General features: G+C 40.0%; 1 protein-coding gene across 2 annotated transcripts in view; it reads right to left on the bottom strand.

Moving 5' to 3' along the window:
- The window catches only part of LOC147140808 (netrin-G1-like), an 82,336-nt gene that overhangs the window by 47,051 nt on the left and 8,277 nt on the right, over nt 1-27,008 (bottom strand). For both annotated transcript variants that reach the window (XM_086043952.1, XM_086043953.1), the window contains exon 2: nt 25,856-26,363. In XM_086043952.1, the coding sequence (XP_085900078.1) occupies nt 25,856-26,101 (246 nt within the window). In that variant the 5' untranslated portion in view covers nt 26,102-26,363. The remainder of the gene's footprint in view (nt 1-25,855; nt 26,364-27,008) is intronic.

The following is a 27,008-nucleotide window of genomic DNA, read 5'->3' as shown; positions in this document are numbered from 1 at the left end:
TGGCGTAATCCAATTAGGAGGCTAATAAGGGTGACACAGCCAAGACAGGAGAGGGAGGAATGTAAAAGGAGACCTTTTCCGCTCGCTGGGTTGCCAAGGAAGCTGCTAAAAGTGTTCTCTTCTTGAGACGCCAACGCACCAGCACAGAGGCCAAGAAGGCAGAAAACAGAGAGCGTGTTATGGAGGATGTCGGGATGATAAATTAGAGCTAGGTTGATTAATCTGTTGTTGCATTGTTGCTATTTTTTTTGTTTGTTAGTTTTTAAAATGTTGATTTGATCCTGTTTCTGTTAGCTGGAGTCGGTATTGTCCAACCTTTAGTGAAGTGAAGTGACTTATATAAAAATATTAAGATTTAAATCTCCTGAGACAGGTGTTTAGCCTTTAAGACAATCTGTTAGTCCTGCTTTTGGTTTTATTTTGGCAGGTTTCTACATTCTGTTTTCGTTCCCTTTCCATAGGACTCTCATTGTGAGCCATTATTGTACAACTCTTTGAGAACAAAATACGTGATTTGGATTTTCTGTGACCTGGGTGGTGCAATTCAGTCCATCGGTGCTGTGGCTGGTTTTATTTTGGTAGGTTTCTACTTCCTGACTCAACTACAGTGGGTATAGACAAGCCTTTTCTGAGCAAAATACTTCTTTTTGAGTTTTGTAACTGGTGTCGTGCATTTCACTCCATCCATTCCCACTCTTGGTTTGATAAGACTGTCAGCCAGAGCCGATATTGTCAAGTCGTCAAATTTATTTGAATAGTTCTTAATCACTCAATCACTCAATCAATCAATAAAGAGTCTCAAAGGGCTTCACAAGCCCACAGTTGACAAATATGAACAAAATCCCTGATCTAAACCCCCAAATGGACAAGGAAAAACTCAAAAATCTATTTTGGGGAAAAAAAAAAGGAAGAACCTTTGTGAAGGGACCCCAGGTGGAGGAATCCCTCTTCCAGGATGACCAGGCTACAATGGATGTCAAGTGGGAAACATTTATCATGCAGTATGGTGCTGTACAATATTAGTTATGACAGCATGAGAATCCATTTAATGAGATGAAGCACCACAGCTAGATGCTTATGGGAAAGTTTTTCTTCCTATTGACCATCTTTGTGTGAACAAGGGACTTCGATTTTGTTCTTCTGTTCCCAGTGACATACATTTGAGTCCATCTGTTTGCGCTATTACTAGTTTTGGTTGGCCATGTTTCTACGTCTTGTATTTCTACCAACTTGCCCTGATAAGATTCAACTAGAGATGTTAATGTCCAACTGTTGGTAAACAACTGGTGTCATGCATTTAAGTCCATCTATTTGTGTTGCTACTGATTTTATTTGAGTGGGTTTAAACTCCCTGCTCCTGGTGTGATAACATTCAGCCATAGCTGGTGCAAACCCATTTTTTGTGGGCAAGGAACTTTGTTTTGGATCTTCTATGAACAGTGTGAATTTGTGCTGATTGACAAGACAGGGCACTAAGTAAAGATGTAATCTGCTACCTTAGCTTCTTACCCAGGCAGCAAGCTAGCTAGCCACAAGCTTGTCACCTATGATCAAAAGATAGTGTTTTTTTAGGTCTTATACTTGAACATTTTGCAGAACCTGTGATTTCCCCAAGGTCTTTCTGCTGCTTCTTTCATTTGTTGTTCTCTCTGAGACCGACACGTCTGTGGCTAACGACGAGTAATTTCCCCACCGAACAGCAAGGCACAAATAAGGTAAATAAGGGAGACATTTGCATTGCTGCGCAGGCAGAAGAAACTGGGGGAGTGGTCATAAATTCAATCCATAATCATCCTCTGGTCGCCCGCCTCCACTTTGGGCCTTCGGGGAAGCGATCGGTCTATTCGAGGAAGCCCGTTCAGCATCAGCAGGGGATTCGTTCCTTTCACGAAAGTCTCTTCCATCATTAATAACGCTCAATAAAGCGGAGGCACTTTTCCCATCCAACAGTAAGTGACACTATTTACTCTGGGCTACAAAACGCCCACCACGCTAGAATTCTTTCAGATGGCTCGTGCGCGGAAAAAAAGGTCAGCACCTTCCATCGGATGGTGGTTACTTAACAACGAAAACACCTCCTTCTGGCCGATCGATAGCCTCGGCGGTCATTGTAGACTCAGGGAGGCTTCAGCGCTTTGCCGGAGGCCACCTATTGGAAAACAATAAGTCCCCTCACCTTGATCCTTCACCTGCAGTCAGACCAGCGGCACCGGAGATGAAAAATATCCCCTCACCTTTTTGCACGGATGATTGTCAAGCTCAATCAAACGTGATCATATAGCTGCCATGGATCATTTTATATGACGATCTAATTGAATTGCTTATTGGATTTTTATTGTGGTGCTTTGACTACATTTTTCATTTGATGATATTGGTAAACAAAATAATTGTATTCTCTTTCGAAAAAAATAATTAAATGGTGTGTTTAGGGATGAAACAGTAAATGGTTACCTGCAAAAACAATGAGTTGGTTAGCATTACCCTTTTGATATTTAATTATCGTGACTACTTTGTTAAGTGTGTTGGAATCTAGTGCGCAATTGAGGCTTGCTGAACAACTGCACAACAGAAGAGGGCAGATGATGAAAACAAAGGAGGAAGAAGACAAAAACGAGCAAGTCGATGAAGAAGATGACAAATAAGAACAAGATGACATAAATTGACAACAAGACATTTAAAAGGCTGAAGACAAGGCCGACGACAAAGGCGAAAATGGCGAAGACCAAGAAGGTAAGAGATAGCATGAAGTAAAAAAACATAAAGGTGATAATGAAGATGCCAATGAAGATGACTACGGTAGATGCACCTATAGCTATAGCCTCTTATAACCTATCTCTCATGTACTATATTTACACAATTAAGCCTTCATATTATAGCTGTATGTATAACATGTTCATAGCTTCTATAGCAATAATATATATTCATGTGTATAGTCCCCACACTGTGTGTATCTGTAATATATCTAGAATTGCCAAAGCAATTGCTAAAGCAATTCTAGATGAGTGCAAACTGCATTTTGTTGCTCTTAACCTGTGTTGTATGCAATGACAATGTCATGTCATGTCATGTCATGTCATGTCATCATGTCATGTCATCTTCCAAACCGCTTATCCTATATAGGGTCGCGGGGAGTTGCTGGAGCCTATCCCAGCCGTCAATGGGCGAAGGCAGACTACACCCCGAACTGGTCGCCAGCCAGTCGCAGGGCACACATAGACACTGTCACTGAGCGGGAATCGATCCCACGCTGCCCGCACACAACTCAGGCGTGTGTACCACTACACTATCAGCGGACACAATAAAGTTGAATTATATTCTATTCTAAAGAAGATGAAGGCCAAGACGACGATAAACATACAGTATAGACAACGGCCATGAAGTAGAAGACCACTAAGAAGACAAAGGCTGCGAAGACTATGGCAAAGAAGACGACGATGAATAAGACAACGAAGAGTTAAATGGAGAAGAAAAAGACCACGAATAAGAAGACAATATTGTAGATAACGATGCCAACAAAGAAGATGACGACAAAACACGGCCGAAGAAAATTCATCATCAAATATCATCATCATCATCATCATCTCCATTAAGATAATAAAGACCCATTCCCTTCTGATCTAACGACATTTGGACTAAAATATTCACAGCTCAAATCTCTCCTCCTGTCTTTCCTCTCCAATAACATATGGTTGACCTTAAGGGGGCTGCCTAGTGCAAGACGTTATTAGCCGTGACCAGCCGCAGTCTCACGATCGCATAGTAGCTGTTTAACGTAGTTCAAATGGCGATGTGTGCGATGGTAGTGAGGGTCTGATCATTAGCATGGGGGAGAAATTGTACTAAATGTCAGTGGATGTGGAATTAAGGAGCTGCTCTAAATCATTTTAATAATCAAATATGAAATGAAATCTACATATTCATAATGGTAATGAAATGGAGGGTGTACTTAAAATAAATGATCAGCCCAAAGTGAATGGAAATTATGAATGCAAATTTACCCAACACAATAGTTGTAGTAGTCCAATAATTCTAATGAGGCAGGTCAGAAAAGCAGTGGTCATCAAGCTTTATACACGCACACACACACACACCGGCACGCACCCATACACACATCTCTCTCTCTCTCTCTCTCTCTCTCTCTCTCTCTCTCTCTCTCTCTCTCTCTCTCTCTCTCTATATATATATATATATATATATATATATATATATATATATATATATAGGTAGTATGTAATTTAATGATAATTTAATATATAAATAATCTGTGAATACATATATATATATGAATATATGTGTATATATATATATATATATATATATATATATATATATATATATATATATATATATATATATATATATATATATGTTTATGTAATTCGTACACATACATATTTTTAGCAAATGCCCAGCAGCTGGTTTGATATTTAATGTAACTTACTGTATATATATGTACAGTTGAATCTGGTATATTGCATTTTTTCCCCTTCAATATTTCTAATATTTTTAGGGGTTGTGAGTTTTTGTTGTATTCATTTGCCCATCATTTTCTTTGGACAATGCATATTAAATGTTTATCAGCGGTTTTGCGAATACCGGGAGTCCACTGTATACTGTACAGGGAGTCCACTGTATACTGTACAATACTGAATACAGACATAACTCAGTAAGCTGCAGTATTTTTTGTTTTTTAATAGGATGAAGGATACATGCCTCTTAGTATCATCATATTATTTATCTACATGTTTTGCTCCACCATTTATGATCAAATATTCGTAGCTTAAAGAGTTAACTACTTTGTATGTTCTTCTAGTTCATAGAGATACACTGTTTAATCATAAAAAAAACACACATTAAAAGGAGTGCACTTATATAGATTTATCTAAAAAAACGATAATGAATACATTCCAATAACAGTAGTATTGTATAGTGTTCAGGGGTCTAATTCAGGAAGCAGGCTTAGTAAAAACTCAGAGTCTGCTAATGCCGAAATAAGGGAAACTTTTTCATTTTCCATTTCAAAAAGGGAGGTAACTCAAACCAGAGAAATAGGGGTAACGAGCCGGTTTCAGAGTGAGAGGTTACTCAAGCTCTCGGTCAATTACCGTACTAACCGGACTCTCTGAAACTAACCTGGTGGTTTATCTCAAAGAACCTCGAGTTTCTCTCCGGCTCCGCCCTCTTTCAGAGCCACACACTCCATTTCATTTGCTCATTTATTCAGTTCGCAGGCGAGTTTTGTTATAGCGTAGTTCTACCGTCTGTCATTAAAAAAAAACAAAGCGGAGTCAGTATATGAGAAGTCCATTAGGCACAGCATCACTGAAAAAGGTTTCTGTTCAATTTACTCAATTTCATTTTTTCAAGCGTTTGCGTGAAATATAATCATCTGGATCCAGATGATTTTCGTAAAGATCCCGTGGATGAAGGTGCAGTATTACTACACAGAGAATGAAATATTTGCCAGGCGGTACCGTTTCACGTAGACAACCTAATCTGTCCTTACATTTGCAACAACCACCTGATGAAATCAAATTGAGTAAATTCAACACACCATTTTTTTCAGTGTAGTGGGGTGAAAAATGCAGCCCTCCTATTCCCAGTTGCCATAGTGACTCATTGAATTGGGGCTCCATTGATGCTGTCTTTTCATGGTTGTGGTGCACGCACTTAACTCCAGGTGAAGACACCCCGAGTTGAGTAAACTCATTCGAAACAGCTATTCTGGAACCAGAAATTCAGAGTTTCCTATCTCAGAGTGGATCAACTCAGACTTCAGGATTAGACTCAAAGTTTGTTGAACCTGCTTTGTGAAACAGACCCCTGATGTTTTTTGTTTTTCTAGAATTTTAAAAAAAACATGTCAAATAGCAGGAGGTTGAAAATACTTTGAGAAATGGATTGGTATTACACCTAATGACTTTGACATCATGTTTACTTCTTTACAGCTATTAGCATCTGAAGACAGAGACAGAATCAACAAACAGCCAAGTTGTACCACTCATTTTTTTTGCCTCAATTGCATCAAGATTATATTAAGCAACAATAACAATTCATTGCAATCGACAGAATGCTTAACGGGCGATTAATAAATAATTAGACCCAAGAAACATCCCCAACATACAAAAATAATTGTCTGTTTTCCACCAATTGCAGTGTAATTATTTATATTTATTAAATGTTTTCTTGTAAACAATCAATAACAAAACTCAGGGTTGAAATGCATACACATAGTATCCATAAAATGACTAGATGATGGACATAAAAATGACAGCTGCTCAGATAAATTCACCGCTCAGCGATGCTTCCCTCTTGAAGGATGAGGGCAGAGCACACGATAATGCAAGCGATCCATTTTGCCGGCACATTTTGAGATTTAAATTGACAACTACTTGAGATGTCACCTTTAACACTTCTGTTGTTTGTTTTCTTTGGTACACCAACAAAGTTCATGGGTCAGTGTGACCCGCTGTATATTTAATCATAAACAAATTTGACATTTATGCATTCCTTTTAGCCCATAAGTGTCAAACTCTTGACTTCTCATTTCAAAACTAGTTATCCACCAATATGTAATTCTATGATGAAGCCATTATAAATCCATATGGTTTCACAGTGATAACCCTCTGAGGGAGATTATAACGTGGCCCATAACAAAAAGGAATTTGACACCCCTGTTTTGGCACCTTGTGGCATAGCTGAGCCACTATATTTAATATAACGCATTTAAAAAAAAATAGACTAAAAAGAAGAAAAGAACAATGCCAACAATAATTAATGAACTTTGCACGAATCTTAGTCTTGAATCTTAATCTTTTTCATCAACATGTCCCATGGTTCAAGAATTCTCACACACTTTTCACATCGTATTAATTTTCCTCTGGAAGTTTACTCGTTTTTTAGGGGCAGCAAGTAAGAGCTTGCATACCCCTACTCCGCATACTACTGGGTCAATGGTGAGTCTGACTTTCATTGTCATCGATTCATTTGTCGGAAATGGGGGTGAGGGGAATGTCCATAAAGACAATTAAATATTTTTCACTCATGGAGGCAGCAAGTCATTCATTACACTGTATGTATGTGGCATAAAGACCCGTGACCAAGCACAAATACCCGCCTCACTTTCGGTTGCGCTACTGGTGGAAATGAAGGGATGAGTGTAGAAATGTAATGTGGGTGAGCGGTGCGCGCAGAGAGGGTGAAAGAAGCGCGATTGCTAACACGTGCAGCTTAGAGGGAACAATGGTGGTGAATAGCCTTTTTTCATTGGCGTCCATTTGAAAGTCCTCAGAAAGTAATAAATTCCTGAAGAAAAAAAAAGTGTTTATTATTATATATTGTGATCATTTGTAAGATACAATGTATTGGGGCTTTGCTTTTGATCGTAGACCATAGCCCTCAAGCAGCAGGCGGCAAAGTGTCAAAACGACACAATCTTTAAATTGAGCGCAACTCTTTTTGCAAAATCTCCCGGGCTATATGGAAAAAAAAATCTTCCATTGGATGTGATAGCAGAGGTGTTGCTGGATTAATCAGCCCACCGTCCTAACACCTCTCAACCTGCCACATGACACCTGTGTATGTGCACATGCACCCCGTCACACTTCTGCCATGAATCCCATACCACAAGGACTTTGACAAATGGTGTCTCTCTCTCTCTCTCTCTCTCTATTATATTTCTCCAAGTGAGAATTGATCCCTGGATAACAGACATGGCAAACGGATGAAACACCACTTGATGAAATCACAAGGTGGCAATCAGCGGGCACAATAAACTCCTCATCAGTTGAAAAGGCAAGCTCCATTTGCACCACACTCCAAAAAGCAACTCCACAAAAGTCAAGATGCTTCCAAAACGGATGATATCCACCCAGATCAGCCTTTTAGAGGACAGGTGTATTGCAATCTCCCAGACCTGTTGATCCGACGGGAATAGGCGTCAAGATATTGCTAACGTTTGCGGCTTAGAAATTCCATACAGGTTTAGTGACCACTATATCTGTCACAAGTTCACATACTATGGCAAAGCTTGGAAAGTTCTTGTATGTGTCTTATTTCCGGGAGAGTATCTTGTTTGTGGAATGTAATCCAAAAAGTCCCGAAGGCCTCAATTTTCTCCACTGATTTATTCTTTTTTTAAAAGTTTTTAAGCAAAATAGCAGGGCGATATGGCCCAAAATTCATATCTCTGTGTAAATTGCTACCCTTCACAGTGTACTATATTGATATAAAATTAAACTGTAAAAAATATTTGTAATTTAATAATAATTCAATATAAAAATAATCTCTGAATGGGTTATATAGTCTCGTAAAGAAAAAGGTCAACCCATTTTTTTTTTCAAGAATATATTCTATGCAGCCCCACTAGTTGAAACAAGGCATTCTGATAAATATTTCGTTTATGGAACAAGAGTTAATCCACCTCATTTTTAGCCATCTCAGGTAATGACCAATCAAAGCTCACCTGTTTTCTGAAGCTGAGCAATGATTTGTCCTCAGCAGAGCCCTGAGCAATTGATATCATTTTCAGTCGACAGAGGTGACAAAATGGCCTGAGACGGCTAAAAACGGCAAAATTGTGTTTTTTAACTCATATTCCACAAACGCAATATTAATCAGAATGCCTTCTTTCAACTAGTGGGCCTGCATATACTTTCGCTCAATAAATGTTTGATATACCAACTAATTTACTAATTCATCTCTTGTTCGAAAATGTGTAGAGCCTTTTTTCACATGCATCTTTTTCTCTCTCTCTCAAACTTGCACAGTCAGTGTTCAACATTAAGCGTTATAACCAGGTATGCCACGGTGGGCATGGCGGGTAAATTAAACACATGGCTTAACTTTAGGAGAGTTGCAGATGTGACATGCCGGGGGAATAGTATGCCTCGCGTCACACTGCGGACGGCCTCCAAGTTGTGTTACATACTGTCTGGTTTAGTTGCGTACGTCCCGTTTTACTACGGCTGACTAGCTGTCTCAAATGTTTTGACGGTTTAAAGATCTGAGTGTAGTGAGAGTTTCTATTGAGACTTCCGTCGAAGCCAGTAAAAGCATGACTATCAGTATTTGTATTTTTGTTTGAATAGCCAAATACAAAGCTAAAGACTCAAAAGAGAAGACGCTTCAGGTTTGTCGTGATGATTCAGTTTTTCATGCCAATGCTCTGCACCCATTAAGACTTTCGTAGAAGCGGTATATTGTAATTTGTTGTAGGAGAATCCAGAGAGCAACACAAAAAGGCAAGTTTCATGAGGTGTGCTAACAGATCTGTCAGCATATTGCACCAAACCTTAACGTACATGTGACTGTATAAGTGTTTATTTGTTTGTCATTTGTTCCAAAAAAGAAAAAGCCACAGAAGAAGTTAAATGCAGTGAGTAATTCCCCTAATGGAGGTTCATGACGTATACTGTTTGGCATGATAAAGTACTGTATGTTGACATCTTGTGTTTTGGACTTAGAAATTAAATAAATGATGCCGGCTTTGATGTAGTCCATCCTACACATCAAAGAATGTATCTTCAAAATAAAATCAAGTTAACGCTGAGTCAGTTGAATGTTAAATAAGTTTTGGGCCTCCCTCTGTATACAAATGCAACATGAAAAGATAAGCAGATAAGTGTCGGGTGCAGAGGCGACATCGGTAACTCGCTATTGGCGTCACCATTTCAATCAACACACAAATAACACACACGTCTCGTGGCATGTTCATGTTTTCCATTTGCCGCACATCAAGCACTCTATGCCCTTTTTTTACGTAAATGTAGACCTCACTGAGACAGTCCCTTTGAGGACGCCACCGCTTCCAAGTCTGCTCCTTTGAAGTCAACGCCTAGCCAAATGAGAAAACCCCCGCCGCTGCCCCATGAATCCAAATCGAGGTCTGCGACTGCAGACAAAAGGGAAATAGCGCCGCGTGTTAATTAACACCTGGCCTGATTATCTGTCTCGTGTGGCACAGTCCCACTGGGATGCATTTAACACTGCTTATCATGATCATAGCAGCATTAACTGCTGTGTGTACGGACAAACATCTTTATGTATGCAAGCATCACAGTGTGTGTGTGTGTGTGTATGAGAGTGTGTGTATATGAGATTAGAGTCTCTCTGATGTTGCGGTTTAATAAAATGTTTCAACATTACTCTAATGAGCGACTCTTTAATTCTCTTTGCTAGATCTCGATGCAATGTACATTACTTGATAAACCGCTGCCTGTTAAGTGTCTAGCTAGTCCGGGTCAAATTTATAGCCAAGCACTAAATGTATAACACATAAAGGGGACAACCATCCATCCACTTTCTATCTAGTAATCCTCTTATACCATTATTTGCAGAGTATATGGCCCAAGCCCTGCCATGAAGACCGAAATATATAACTGCCTCAACCTTGTCTTGAGATATGAGTTTTCCAGATACGAGCCATTGACGGGCCGATTTATTTACTTCTTTGGCTTGTGAATGCAAACTTCAGATACGAGCACAGTATGTTGACGAGTCACTCAACCCATTTCACAACAAGTGGTGGTTTGGCAGGTCTAATTAGTAAATATTCTAAAAAGAGGCTTCAAGCTGTTAATTGCCACTCTCAGCTGAAGGTTACTGTTAGACGGAACTCAAAACTAGTGTTGTAACACTCGAGACCGGTATCTCGAGACCACATTTTGAAGGTGGTCTTGTCTCGTCTCAGACTTGAGTCCCAAAAGTCTTGGTCTTGTCTCGGTTAAGGAGTGGCCGAACTCTGTTTTTTTAGCAGTAGGCTGCGATTCATTAATGTGGTCAAGAGGCCAAGCGCTTGGTAAAAACAACAAATGCAGTGAAACCTCAAGTTACGAACTTAATTAGTTCTATGAGCCTGTTTGTAACCTGTATCTTTCATAAATTGCTGTAATGTTTCTTTTTTAAATGAATGGGAATGCACTTAATCTGTTCCAGCTCCATACTTATCTTTTTCTGACTTTTTTTACTATTGCGTGGTCAAAGGTAAATATAATGCAATATAGAATTAAGTGAGAATACAGTATTAAAAAGAAACAAATACTCAAAAATAGATAACTATTTATTGCTCATGAACTTTAACTAAGGAGGAAAAAAGGGGAGGAGCTCCTCCATGGAAAAAGAGTCTTCTTCCACAATAGTATGGGAAATTTCTGGTTCGAGTGTTTATTTTAATTTTAATATCTGTTTCTTTTCTAACTGAGGATAAGAGGTTCAGTAAATGAATGGCTGGATGGATGGATGGATGGATGGATGGTTGAATTTGGCATACCGACCCAGGAAAACTTGTCCTTTTCTGTCCCAAAATAAACTCCTGAAGGGGGACTTGACATTGTCATTTAAAAGATTAATTCGGGACATAGTTCCTTCTTGTCATGGGGCGGAGGAGTTGTCCTCAGAAGGCAGCGCTTCTTTGGAGTGGACGCTGCTTCTGGCACCGTTGATTGGGTGAATGTATTATACGTAGGTGAAACTTCCACCTCGCTACAACATGCACGAATAACTATTTTGACGTGATTACACCACCGACATTAACCGTTCATTGCTTTAAAAGAGATGCTACAATTCAATAATTAACATACATACTGTAGATACTATTTTCTCACGAAAATATAATGATTTTCAGACATCATCAGCTGCCACATCAATCATTTGTGATTGGATGATCAACGATGTGGAGGCGGACCTTCTTCAGGATGATGTAGTGGGCTGTGCATGTGACGTGGACAACTGGAGACTGCCTTGCACCCCTGATGGTTCGTACGAGTGTGGCCACCCATCTCCTCCCAGTAGTGACAGGGGTGCTATCAAAATATTCTTAATATGATTAAAAGTTGTTCAATGAATTGATTTCTACACCGATTCAGAGGGATTGTCCCACATTGGTGTCATACTTATCAGTGAAATACCGTGACATCCACCATACACGTCCGCGGGGCCCCGAATGCGTCTGCCTGCGCCTCAATCAAATACACCAAAATCGTGTTAGACCACCTGCACTGCACAATATTTTTTGCTCATCTAAAACTTAATCTACTTTTGTCACCAAATTGCGAGATGTGCCGGGTGCGCGGCAGGAACGCCAAGTGAGGCGTAGCACATCTACGCTGCTCCTTTGCATCGAGAGGAGCCAGATAAGGTGGCTCGGCATCTTATCAGGATATCTCCTGGACGCCTCCCTGGTGCGGTGTTCCGGGCTTGTCCCACTGGAAGGAGGCCCTGAGGATGACTCAGGGCACGCTGGGGCGACTATGTCTCCCAGTTGGCTTGGGAACGCCTTGGCATCTCCCAGCACGAACTGGATGAAGAGACTAGGGAGAGGGATTAGGCTAGGCAGGTTTATTTTTGACAAGATTGAAAACAAATTCAGCTTTGAGATTTTCATTTTTTTTTTTAAACGTAGCTCTGCTGTATATAGGACACAGGCATCTCTGTTGTTGCCATGGCGACCGCTGATAGTTCTGTCACGTGGTTGTGTTCGAGTAATTGAGCCGACATGTATTCCTCTCGACGCCTCATGTTACTTTTCTGTGTTGTGTGGAGAGCTTGCAAAGATTTTACCATGGATAATGTCCAATATATGACACTACATTACCGTGGGTGAAAACAATTCTGAATTGCTGTCAATTTAAGTCGGGTTTCTTTCACATGATATTGCTTGCAGGGTTGTCGCTGAACAGCTGTCGCGTCTCCAGAGACTCAAAGCGCTAAGTAACACCAAAGCCGCGCTGATGCTCATGTGCCGCTCATGTAGACGGAGGTGACAAGTTCACCTCTGTCAAGGTTGGGGAGGAGGGGGAGTCTCATTTTTTGATTTTCATCCAAAAATACGTCCTCTACAAATGAGTTATTTTGCCGTCGCATGTCACAACTGGTCATTGATAACATTATTATTATTTTTTTTTTTTATTGCTAGTAGTGCTTTCACAAAGGCAAGATAATCATAACTGTCGTCGCCGTCGAAGAGATGAAATTGAGAGCAAGAGTGGGAAATAGCGCAGCTATTGTGCAAGCTCGCCATGTCAATCTGCACAGTTATTAGAGCCGTCTATTAATTTCAAATGCCAGCTGGCTTGCGGAATAAAGCAGCGCTCAAATGTCAGCCTTTCATTCAGTATTATATAAAAATCATGCCAAAAAAAGCCAGTTCTCCTGTTCTTTCCTTGCCTGCGCACACACACACACACACACACACGCACACGCACACACATACACACAGACTTTTTGGTTTTCTCAGATCAATGTGGCTTGACAACGTGATGGCTGAGGGGGAGAGCGAGCTCCCAACAGTTGCCTGTCATTCTGCCACTGTTTCTGGCTTCAAACCTTTCCATGCGCTGCAGGATTTTTCTCTTGGGAAAATACATCATAGTGAATGCAAACATCTAAAACCTTGTCCTGCTTGACCTTTTTTTCTCCCCATCATCACCAAAAACACAGCAAGGACTTTTGTGACGAGTTGACAAAAAAAAAAAAAAAACTTTAATATAACACACAACTTATGTGAGTTTTTACATGATGGGCCATGGTTACCTTTACGGTGGACAAACACAAGCAGAAATATCCGAAGTTGGCTTCCTACATGACACCAGAATTTCACATATTCATGGAGATTCCTCGAAATAATCATCAAACTTTGACGCCATGCTCTGCCCTCATTGGAGGGTGTAGGCAAAAATCTTCACAGCTTCACTCATTTGTCTAGAATTCCTGCTTGCTATTTGGTGCTCACTTCGAGTGAATTTCAAAGTCTGGATTTCGCCAAAGCATGTCAGAGCCCTGGAAGTCTCCCAAAATGGCTGCTTCAAACCAAAATGGTTGAATTTCAGATCAATTTAGGGCATCAGTCTTTGAGACCTGTCAGAATAGACTTGTACACCCATTCTGGTGCGCATCGCTGAAATTGGTGTTGATGGCTAATATCTTTCACCCCTTTTTTTAAGGTTAAGACTTCAAATGCTCATCAAACTTTGAAGGCACACTTCAACATTAAAAGGCGCAGGCATTTCTTTTTTTTTTTGCATTTTAGAGTCACTTATCTGTCAATATGTATGCTTCTGATTGGGCCTAATTATCGAGTGGGAGCTTGTCTACGTTGAGTTTGTCATAATCCTAATTCCTCCAAAATTATCACTTTTCAAGAGACCCCCAAAAGGCATGTTTTTTTCAACCAGCAACGTTGTATCTTCATAGTAAGACAGCCATTTTTTATAATTAAGATTATAGTTTAAGAGTATAGTATAGATAATTTGTAAAAAAAACCCCAAAAAAACAGAATTAAGGCAGGGTTTTTCCTGCATTCAAAATTGGGAGGTGCCTTCTCCAGTTAATTTTGTGGGCGATTGATATTGCGGCCTCAACATATTTCAACTGCAATTGCAGCGTTCGCAACTATGGAGGCGCTACATCAGGTTCAATAACCCGCTCTTTGCCTGGTTTCATGCGGCTCTTAAAGCCCTTTTAACTGTGAACTTGCAGTGCGCCGTTGTCAAGCCATTTCATTGTGTACGTGGTGAGGGGCGGCACCACAGAAAGTAGCGTTGCTGGACAATGCTGCACGTACTTGGACATCTGTCCATCTGTCCGAAACATATTCTACTTCACGACGGTGCCGTCGTGACATCAGAAAGCCTTTCCAATAGGAGAGGGGCTGTCAAGCCATTTACTGATATTTTGGCTGACTTTCTTACAAGTAATGGCATGAGGCCAATGGATAAATAAAGGGCATTTACTGTAACATTGACAAGATACATCTTGTCTCGTCTTGATTTTCCTTTTTAAAATGAGCAAAGACTGCACACCCTTTTGTAACAATGAAAGATACATTTCTAATCTAAACCAGTGGGAACAGCCTCACTTTTTACTTCCTGGTCAGCTGCTACTTCAGCACTTCCAAATATGGGATCGCTGTTGCGCATTTGATAAAGGGCTTGTCCGAACGGGGCGATTGAACAGATTACATTCGGCAAGCGAGGTACCAGGTACGTGCATCTCAGGCATGTAGTTTGACATAAATGAAATGGAGGGGAAAAAAACGTTGTGTAGTGTTGCCTAGCAAGTTCACTATCAAAATGGGAGGGGAAAAAAATCAGAGCATAACAAAAATATAAAGTTCAACACAGGAAATGAACACAGCTTTTGTTGAATGTGATGGCAACCCCACTAAAAAACAACAACAACAAAAACAAAATAGCAACACCAGCACAAAAGCAAAACTAGCTTGTGAGCTCATATGCTGGACTATGCTCGGAGGTTTTCTGCAGGGTCATTCTGACACATAAGTTTAGCATCATTTGAGCAAGGCTTCACATCTTCAGAGGTACTTCTGTTCCCTGGATGCAAACATCAACCAGGAATTTTCCAAAGGGGACTAAACTTCGCAAGCACAAGTTGCTCTCTTTGAAAGGTCAGGCAGAAAAGTAGACACAGTTGTTCCATAAATTTATGAAGCACTTGTTTCAACTTGCTTGGAAGTTTGAACACTGCATAAAGCTAAAAAGCCATACAAAGAAGGGGATTGTGTTTAAATATGCAGGAGAGCTAGCGAATGAAGGGATGGGGCAGTTTATGTGCGCTCTTTGCAGTAACACTTTCAAAATTGTGTCTCTAGTTTTAATGAATGAATGCTTTAACATGATAATATTCATTCTTATTGGAACTCTTAACTTACAGTGTCTTCCCTGGAAAAGATAGTGAGTCAGCTAAATTTACAGATACATGCGTTGATTGTCAGGATGGTACCACCTCTGCCTCAATTTGAGCCAGGAAAAACCCTGGTTTAAGGTTTAACTACTAAAATGATTGATTATTGTAGAACGGTTAATTAATTATCTGTGGAAAAACACTTTTCTGTTCCATTAATGAATGAGTTGATGGGTTCATTTTACCCATTGTCGATCATAAAACAAGGGGAAAAAAATAATGTCATGAAATCCTAATTTGCCATTTAAACTTTGCCATTTAAACTGAACGTTGCCTTAAACGGGAAGGTCTGGGATTAATTTGCAAAGTATCACAAATGCAACACGCTCTGCTTGACGTGTGTGAATAATGGCGACTGTCGAGGAACGTCTGTCTCATCACTGAAATGTCAAATTAGCCAAGTGTGAGAAGCACGATTCAGCTGCGTCGCACTCATGCCAGGCTTTTTCCCCGCCAGACGATGCGAGTGTTTTGAGACAAACGGCAAGGCGTCTGAGTCATGGTGAAGTAAGAGGATTGCCTTTGAATAATTGCGCAAAGCTGGGAATGCGGGTGAGATGTGTGTTTGCTTAATCTAAAATTCAAGCCTCACGGATAGGGTTGGGTGTCTTTTGAATTCCGGTTCCCATTAAGATTCTTTGATACGATTATGGTTACTAACAATTCTCGATTCCGATTCTTATCAAAGAAATAAAAGAAGAGTTATTTTTGGACAAATTGTATGAACTTCTCTGTTCTTGAATTTCATCAACTTTTTACTGTTTGTGAACTTAACTGTGAATGACTCAAATGGCCATTTTTAACCAGTATATTTATTTTTATATTTTTTGTATTTTTCACAAAATCTTTATTTTTGAGAAGCTCAAGAAAGTACAACAATGCAGCAGTTATTTAAAGCATGCTACTGAACACCAACTGATGGGCTAACCCAGGGGTCGGCAACCTTTTACACTCAGAGCCATTTCGACCCGCTTTCCACAGAAAAGAAAACTGTGGGAGCCACAAACATTTTTTGACATCTAAAATACAGTTGAGTTAGGCTATATGCTATATTTCACTCCAATCATCATACCACCATTTGTTACCATGCACTCAAATTATTCACTCCAATATGGTAGGCTTCACACCTATTACTCTATTCACTCTAATATGATATAATTCACTCCAGTTATGACATGATTCATTTGAATTCCATTTCAGTTGGAATGCAGCACAATAAGATTCACTCCGATTACGAGGGCTGTGGTATGGTACAATACGATTCATCCCAATTGCGCTAGAATGCACTCCATTTATGATGATGACGTGATCTAATTACTCACTGAAGTTATTAATTGTAGTTACAAGGCTGTCCACAAATCGGTGGTGACTCGAACCGAGATGCAAATTGGAAGTTAAAAACGAATGCTCGATCAGAATTTTCGGATTCAAGTCTGAACTTGTCCCCTGTATTGTCACAGTGGTATGTTTGGACGGCGCTCATGCCTCAGGCCTTGTCTAGACGTAGCCGGGGTTTTTGAAAACGCCGGATATAAGCCTGCGGTTAACCCTATCACCCACACGTCCCCGGAGTTTTTTCAGTGAAAACGCAAAACTCCAGCCCCGGTGGAGATTTGCGGATATCTTCGGATTCACGTTTTGCTGTGGACGGTTACACCCGAAGATTTCCGTCGTCTCCGTGCGACAACAATGCTTTGACGTCATTGCTGGACTTGTGTTTTCATGCGAGCCAATATGGATTCTCGCGGCGCTGCGTTGGTTATAGCCATTTTCGATGCGCTTTTTGCTTACTTATTTGTCCGCAACCAACCACTGCTTCTCGTTGAAAGGTTTAAAAGCGATTCTGACCTCTTGTCGGTTCTCCCTGTATAGTCAACATTTTTTTTTCCAGAAATTTCAACAGTGTGCAGTTAAGATACTGATTTGAATATAAACTGTTAAGAAAATTGTTTGAACATATCCACTTTCTGTCAGCCATTTTGGAAATTACATCATCATTGCATGTCCATCAGAAGCAACGAGCTGTGTTTGAATTCCTTGTTTGGGAAGGGGAAGCACCAATAACAGAGAAACAACTACAGAATACACATGCAAATCAGACATTTATACACGTTGTTAGCTACTCTTTGACACCAGTTAGCAAAATAGTAATCCACAGAGACATTTTAAAAAGTAAAACCTATGGAAGTGGAGCAAAGCAGTGTGTCAAACAGTCCACAAAGCACATACACACACACACTCACCCCCCCCCCCCCCCCCACACACACACACAATCATCACTTTCCTCTCTCTGCTATCTCCATGCATAATTCATCCATCTTAGTATTTACAACGTGCCAAGAATTAACCTGTCACGCGTACCTGCGAATAATGGCGACATATCGCCTGTCAAGCTGCTCACCTCATCCACAGTGCCCAACCTCGGGCCGGGATATTATGCATCATCAGTTGACAGAAAACAAGGCACAAGGAAATTAAAAAGCGGGGCAGCAGACAAAAGCGGTGGCAGGCGAGTGAAAGCGTAAATGATGGTTCCCTTTGCCTCCCCCTGTTGGCGTCGGGGGACATGTCACATTTCACTGCGACGTCTCAGCGGGCAGCGGTGCGGCGATGATGCACCGGGCAGTGCCAGTTCACGACAGAGTCAAGGGCGGCGGGGTGACGGCACACTAAACGCTCCAACTGTTCCCCGTCTTGAAACAAACCCACGGATGAGTGAATTTCGCCTTGTCCCCCCTCCGTAAATGGTCAAAGGGGGGGGGGGGCATCGCTAACTGATTTAGCGAGCACTTATAAGTGTGACATTCTGGAGCAAGGATGCGACCCCGTCACCATAAAAATAACAGTGGAAGGGGTTCCATTTTTTTCTTTGATTTGTCTGCTGCGATGAGCATTGACATCACTTTGAGACCTATCTGTACAACGACAACAATACATTTAACAATACTGTACATCAAAATCGTAATACGATATAAAACAGGTTACTACATTTACGATGCAAAGAGGTACAATGAAATTCACCCTGATTACATTGTCATACAAGTACATAAGGTTACGATACTAAATTACTCAAATTATGATACGATACGCGACGGTTCACTCCATCCAGGATACGATACAATACGATGAGATCCAATAAGGATGCAATAAGATATGATATAAACTATGATACATTACAAAACAATGCACCCTAATTACGATTAATATTTACGATGACTCGCCATACAATACGTTCTGGTACAATAGGATTCCTTAAATTCTGATACAAGTATAATTCACTTCAATTATCAAACGATACAATTCATAGCAATCACGCAATTAAATAATGTTATCGTACAATTGATACAATACAATTCACGATACTATTTACTCCAATTACAAAACATCACAGTACAATATGATTATAATACGATTCACTCACACTAGAATAAGATGTGATTCATTCCAATTTGGATAGAATTATTCATTACAAATATGAAACTGTAGGTTGTGGTTTAAGATGCAGAGATAATCTGATTTACTACAAGTATGATAAAATATGGTCCAATAATATTTACAATTTTAACAATAAACTATATAGAAAGGATATAATATATTTTCCAGAAAGTTATGAGCAAAATGTAAAGCATTTTCCTGAATGAAATTGAATTTTTCAAGAAAAACGTTGAAGAATTTCAAGAATGACATATTTACATTTTTGAGCAAAATGTCTTAGCGAGAAAAATGTGAATAGACAATTAGAGTTTGTGGATTTTTAAAAAATAATATTTATTTCCAAAAAAGGACAACGGAGAATTAAAATTGTAAGTATTTCCAGAATAGAATTGTATGTTTTTTTAGAAAAAGAGTTGGAATCTTATGAGAATCAATCAATGAAGTTTTCATTCATTTCATACATTTTCGAGGGAAAACGTCATCTTACAAGAAATAAGATGAAAAAGTTACACTTTAGAAAAAAGCTGTACATTTTTGTGAAAACGTCATACTTCTGCAAAAAATGTGCCCTACCACTGAAGGAATATTTTCCAACTCTGACTCTGATTTTCCAACTCTTAATTGCACAAATGATTTAAATCAAAACGTTTGTGGACAACTTATCACCTCGCAGTAAACAGTTGCTTATTGATGCTCCCAGCAGGCACGGATCAACATTTATTTGGATGGTCGCCTCTGGCCACCTGATTAACGTTATTTTGGTCTCTGCTTAATCCCAGAGGAAATATGCCTCTTTTATTTTTCTTTTGAGAGGAGAGACATCAAAGTAGGCCGATAAATATCTGCGATCATGTAAACACTTCTCACCACCAGCATGAGCCGCCTCACAACCCCGACTGAGGCGAGTTGATGCAGAAAACAATCAACCTTAAAGAGTTTATTTGCAAAAAGCAGATAAAAGCCATTTTCCAAGTGGATGAACAATAAATATGTGGCAGTCTCCCAGCGGCTTAGTGGCGGTTCTCATCTCGTGTTTCTATTCCTAAGCCTCTGTGGGGGGACTTTGTGACCAACTGGCAGCCTCCCCTCTTTCATCCATTCTTAGAGAATGGAATAAAGTTCAGAAGTATTACAAGGATCCACCCAGCTTGACTCAAAGGGCGCCGGAAGAGAAGAGCCCGACACAGAAACGCGTAGGCCAACGGCGCACTAACTCAAAGCCGTCGTTTCTTGGTTTATCTCCACTGACGGATCTTCAGAAGTGAGAAGCTTGTATCCTTATTTGCCCTTTTGTCAACCACCAACCTGATACTTCGCTATAATGTCAGGGAGTCAACCTGCTTGTCATTAAAGACTGTAGAACTGCCTATGTAGGTTTGGTAAACTCAAGACGTTCCTGCCCTGGTCATTACTAAGATAAGATAACATATCGTTTATTGATGGCCTGAGGTACAGCAGTAATGTAAGTAAACAAACACACAAATAAATAAATAAATATATATATATATATATATATATATATATATATATATATATATATATATATATATATACATAAACAGCATAAAACCAGTAATCAGTTATGGAAACATTTGAGTAAGCAATTAAACATTTACAGAAATTTATCTGTTTTCAACCCAATGCGCCACAATTCGTTTCTGCATGAACATTTTTTTATATATTTTCCAGAAAACAGAGTAAATTTGAGGACAAGCTCGTGTATTTTCCACATCAAAAGTTGCATACCGTCGCTGTAGGGCAGAATCCTCGTCGTGTCAAAATGACAAGTTTACAGGAGGTTAAAAAACAAAACAAAACAAAACAAAACAAAGCAAAACACCAGCTTGTTTGAGTTTCCATCCACCGCTTCATTCAAGTTGTATTATACTTTATATTGCTATTTCACACTCACGTCCACTTAATAATACCTAAAAATTGCATTCAATCGCTAATTCAACACTTGCATTGATTAAGATTACAAACACGAAGCTGGCGGCAGCCGAGTACTTCAAAGTCTGCGATCATGGGAGAGTCCTTTTTATAAAAAGTAATCATTTACAGACATCACATTTATGTGAATTTTTTTTCTCCAAAATTGGACATATGTGATTTTCACAGGACAGCGATGATATTCTTGCCATAGATTTGTGTATGTTGGCTAAAAAATTAGTGGAGGAAAATAATGTTTTGGCTTTCCAAGAAAAAAGATTAATAATTTTCCACAAAAAGTTGCAATTGTATGAGAATGTTTATTTGTTAGGGTTAGGGTTAGGGTTCAGGTTAAGGTTAGGGTTAGGGTGAGGTTTGAGGTTAGGGTTACAGCTGAGTGAAAACAGTTGATGAAGATGTAATATAGTTTCAAATTGTTTAAGTACTTTAATAATCTTCAGAGAATAAGTTGTATATTTTCAAGAAAAAAAAAACTATTTAATGAGGAAAACATTTTATTTTCTATAATTGTAAAAATATATTTTCCTCCAAAAAAAGTAAAGTTGTATATTTTCACGAAAAAAACGTAACTTTAGGAGGATAATTCAAGTTTTGTCAACAAAGTTTTATATATATTTTCTAGAAAAAATCTTACAAAAAGTGTGTATATAATAGAAAAAAAGATGAAGTCTGACAAAAACAAGTGTGTATATTTGTCAGAAAAGCCATATTTTATTTTCCCCAAAAAGCCTGTGGGGAGAAGCAGTCTTTTGTCAAATCTTTTGTCTAAGCCATTCAGGGGAAATTAGTGACGAACCAACACCAAAAAGTCTCCACTTGCATTGAAAAATGTGTTCGTTTGATAGCTTCATTTGTTTGAGATCAGCACTGTTGCATTATTAAACAGTCCTTCCATGGCAGGCTCCATCCCTCATGACTATTTCAAGCAGCAGACACACACACACGCGCAGCAACCCCCCCCCCCCCCCCACACACACACACACACACAATAGACAAGTCCACTGTAAATGAAGACAAGGCAGGGTGACGATCCATCCAAGATTATCTGACTGCACGTTAAGAATCATTAAGTGAGGGAAAGCAACTCCTGGGCTGGGAAATAAAAAAAGACTTGGATATTCGTGACAGGTGTTGTGCATCTGAGTCAGTTTGTGTTGTGAATGTTTTTATTTTGCTTAGGTTCATACCTCCTGTTTTGTTTCCTTCTGGAGTTGATCAACTTTTTCCGAACAAAGGAGCTTGAATGGCATCATCTGTGACTGCTGTCGTGCATTTGAGTGTGTGCTGTTACTGGTTTAATGTTGCTAGATTTTGAGTTTTTGTGCCATTGATTGGACTGTCAGACGGACCTTTTTTGTGACCGAAAGACTTTGATTTGGATCTGCTCCGCCGACAGGTGTCATGCACGTGAGTTCATTTGCTTCTCCCGTAACTGGTTTCATTTTGGCTAGGACCGACAGAATGCAAGGATGGAAGAACTTTAAAAGGACGAGGACGGATGGGATCGGGGGGGGCAATAAATTTTATGAATAAGGACGGAGGGACGAGGCCGGAAGTGAACCCAAGTCGCGGATGGAGGACTGACTGGCAAAAAAGGGTCAAGTGCGCAGCCCTGCTGGTTTTATATTGTTAGATTCCTAACTCCTTTTTTCTTAATAGTATGTAATAATAATAATAATAATAATTTGTTGACCTGGTTTTGTGAGCAAATGACTTTTAATTGGTTCTTCTGCATTGGAGTCCATCTGTCTGTGCTGTTTATGCTTTTATTTTGGTGGGTTTCCACTTTGTGCTCTTGTTCCCCTGACAGGACTTCCACTGTGTCTTCATCATTATGCAGCACCACAAGCTGCCTCCTCTATCCCCGCTAAAGCTCGGAGCTACTTAAATTTTGTCTGCCGTTTGTTTTGATGTAAAGCTCAGCACGTCCCTTTTCTCTCCCTCGCTCCATCCGACGGTGGCATTAAACGTCTCAGCGCCATCTGGAGCCACCAGCGCCAATGCGCTGCTTTTTAAACGCTTTTAATTGGTAAATATTTACGAGTGGGAGCTCTCAGCGGGGCTTCGCTCGGAGCGTGTTTTAAGCGCCTCTGCGCTCGCTGACGCTGATGCCGTCTTTGATTGGGAGTGAAGATAAACGTAACCTGTGGCTCCGCTGTTGACAATAACCACTAAATAACCAATGAGACTCTCTTAAGGTCAAGCACTTTATTAGCAATGCTCCCTGTGATGCGCAGCAGCGCAGTCCTTCATCACGTTTTTTTGTGTGTTGTATCAGAGAAAAAAAGAACAATAAAAATCCACATCATGGGTCCACGTAAGTTTTGGTAGAAAAATGCTGTCAGCATGCTAGCTTTCAGCATTAAAGGTTTTCTTTCTGTCGAGGCCTAAGTTGTAATAGTAAATGAAAATTTAGAGATGTGGCTATATGCACCTCTTAGCATGTTAGCAATTCTTATTTTTCTCATAAGAATTATTTAAGAGTTAATGGATATGAAATACAGAGGCTACCTTTGTACACTGAAAAAAAATGTTGCGCATCATTTACTCAATTTTATTTCATCAAGTGGTTGCACGAAATAAAATCATCTGCATCCAGATAGATTTTTTAAGCAGTTTATACATGTAATTTAGATGATTTTGTTTTTCATTTTTTTCAGTGTACATTCTCTATACAGTCTCTACTCTACTGTCTTGCTGTATGTTAGCGTACCAACTGTTAGCATGCAAGCAAGACATTTAAAACCTTTACGATTCCAACAATGTGCATGGATTTCTATCACCCTATATGATGGCATTCCAATTCTTTGTGTGACATAAGTGTACAGTCCGTAAATATTATATGAGCGCAACACTTTGACTTGGGAATATAGTACTATTTCTATCATCTGGAAATGTAGCTATTTGCGGGGGTAAGAAGCCCAGAAATGAATAGCAAAAGTTATGGTTATTATGATTGCCTAAATAATTGTTTTAAAGTCTATGTATACACAACACAGTATGATCCCATATTTTTGTGGCCAATGCACGTCTAGCGCGAAGTGTGGTCTAACTGCGCTTGGGTGAGTTCTCTTTCTTTTAGTATTTTCACAGATGTGCATAGTTAGAAACGTGAGTTTCCGCCTTTGTGAGCGTGAACACATGTGAACTTGCTTTCCGGCCAATAGAAGGGGCTCCTATCCATCACTTTAAATTCAGCGCAGGCGAGGTGCACAGTCTACATGGCTGGAGTCCAAGCAGATCAACGTGCGCAAGGTAGGTTTATAAGGAACCGCATGAAGATCTCGCATTTACGGATGATGTAAAGTTGGCCAGGGTGATGATCACAGATCACCGTTGTGGATCGGGCATTTGGAGAACGCCTTCCACCCCGATTGTTTGTGTCTATGTGTGACAGAACCCGCCAAACACAAATAATTAAGTTTCTACTACCCATTTTGTTCCGTTTTAAACTCAGTGGCACATAGATATTCATCTTTTAAATGTATACACTACTGTTGAAAGGTTTTGGGGTCACTTCGAAATGTCCTTTTTTTTTTAAAGGAAGCATAGTTTGTTAGTTTTTTTTTTTTTTAACCACATTAACGTCTACTCTTTTTAATGTAATCTGATCAGCTGGTAACTTTCACCACTGCCACTAATGATCCAGACCTCATCTTGAAAAGTTTTCCACTTGGCTTTCTCTATGGCATCAGGCCTAAAAGGAGCCTCGCCCACCTGTCTGACCTCTTCTGGAATCTTCTATTACACTTTTGTTCCCTAACGCTATACTCCTTCACTAACGTGTCACCTTTGACATAGCAGAATGTTTGGGTGGCATCTCATGGCGTGACTGTACGCTTGAATAAGGGAGTTACTCTTCAAATACGTGTAAATAAGGCTGTCGGGCTGTTCCATTCCGCCTAATAAGAAAATACCAATTATTTTCTCTCAATCCCGATTTTACGATTACTATTGCTTTGTAAAATAAAAAATAATGAAAAATGAAGTATTTTGAATGTCTTTTATTTAAACTTAATTATTCTTTCTTTGAACTCAAAATGCCAGTCAATTTAACTTTTTAACACAGAACAATCCATTGGGATTAAAAGCATTTTACTGACACAATAGGTTTCAGATTTGTTCTTAATTAAACCAATAATGAAAGAAGAAAGTGCATATACCATCTGAAACGAAATCATCAACATGAGAGAAGGTAGACAGTCAAGTCTGTAAACCAAACAGTCTGTCAGCAAGTCATTTTGCCAACCAGCTAGTGACTAGCCTTTCACCTTCCTCCCTCGTCTTACTTAAACATAAGACATGCGCGGTACACACTACATTTCAGATCTATTTTTGCCCGATTTATTAACTAAACGGACACTTGCCTGAGCAAATAGCAGAATCGCCGGTATAGCCATGGATGTTGCCGTTGTTTCGGACAGCGCGCTCGTGCGAGGAAGCGGAAATGCAGAGGAAACTATGGTGGCTCAGATACACCAAAAATAACAAATAGAACATGCCGATTTGAACGTTTTTAACATCGTTCTATCCAGAAAATTCGGTTACGGTTCAAAATCACTTAATCGAGCAGCCCTATAAGGCTGTGCTGAAAATTGTGCATTTCCTGACTTTGTCTAACTCATGTGCACCCGCGATGTGCAATTCGGGGCATCCGCATGTTCATTAATCTCCGTTACGAGAAACAATACTTCGCCTGGTGTACCCCTGACCTGCCGCGCCGGCATCCTCATTCGTCTCCATCAGGACCATGTGCGAGTTCGTCACTCACCAGAGCGCAGTAGGTTTCCGGCGGATCCCCGCATGTGATGTTGGGCGGGTCGAGGGCTACCCGCAGGTACTTTGTCATGTCGGTGGCTTCGGGCTGACAGGCCATGTAGTCCCACGCCAGGCCTTCCTCCGTATAGATCTGCGACTTGCACACGTCATAGTGTCCCCAGGCCGCGGGGTAATGTTGCATGGCGTAGGCCACGCCGCCATAGACGGCGTGCAGGGCAAGCAGGACGCTCAAGATCATCTTTGAGGTGAATTCTCCTGCTCTTTTTTTTGTTGTTGAAAGTCACAAAAATGAGTGTCAGGATGTATTAGACGAGACACAATGCTGTCAACCGCCGCAGCATCCTTTCCGTGATTAGCCTCCGCGTGGCCGCTCGAGGTGTGACCAACAAGTGTGTCGGCGGGTTGGTCGCTCAGCGGTCAGATGTGACGTGCAATGAGGCCGTCAGATGTGGCGGTTTGAGCTCACCGCACTGGTGTTTGGGCCCACGGGCAGCGCCGTCCTAAGGGACAAAAGAAAAAAACACTTCAATTACAAGATGCTCAGGGCCGGACCATTATAGAAATAAAAATAATCACGATTATTTTGATTGAGATTGAAATCATGATTAATAAAACAATTATTGATTAACTAAAAACTTTGTATTGATTCAACTACTAAAACTCAATTACTCAAAATGATCACCATAGCCTCACACCCATTCATGCCTGCACGTCAATTACTTTATTCTAATTCTCTTTACTAACTCTCTATTGTTTTTGTCAAGTACAGAATGAACTTGTAAATATGATGTGGAATTCAAGTCTCTTGCATTTTCACTGTGCTGCATCCATACCTTTGATGTCCTGCATATTTGCACACATTCAAACTGTTACCAGCAACTCCTTTATTTAATTATTAATTAATTATTTTGTCCTATGTTATTGCTCTGTCTTTATTTTCACAAGCCTTTGGACTTACTGGGCTAACCCGGGACCTCGGATATGGTATTTCGTGCCATATCAAGGGGACATTTGTGTTGTCATAACAAAAAGTCCTTGGATCTTTGTACCCTTGAATTTTGAGGAAAGTACAATTCCTTGAATCCTTGACAGCCCAACTTTAAATATAACTTCAAAGTAGGTCAGTAGAGGAAAGTTGTGATTGA

This window comes from Filicampus tigris, chromosome 10, assembly GCF_054856515.1.
Source record: "Filicampus tigris isolate MCC_2025a chromosome 10, RoL_Ftig_1.0, whole genome shotgun sequence".
NCBI classification, from domain to species: Eukaryota; Metazoa; Chordata; class Actinopteri; order Syngnathiformes; family Syngnathidae; genus Filicampus; species Filicampus tigris.
The sequence above is the reverse complement of the archived record's forward strand: the minus strand, read 5'-3'. Positions and strand labels throughout refer to the sequence as shown.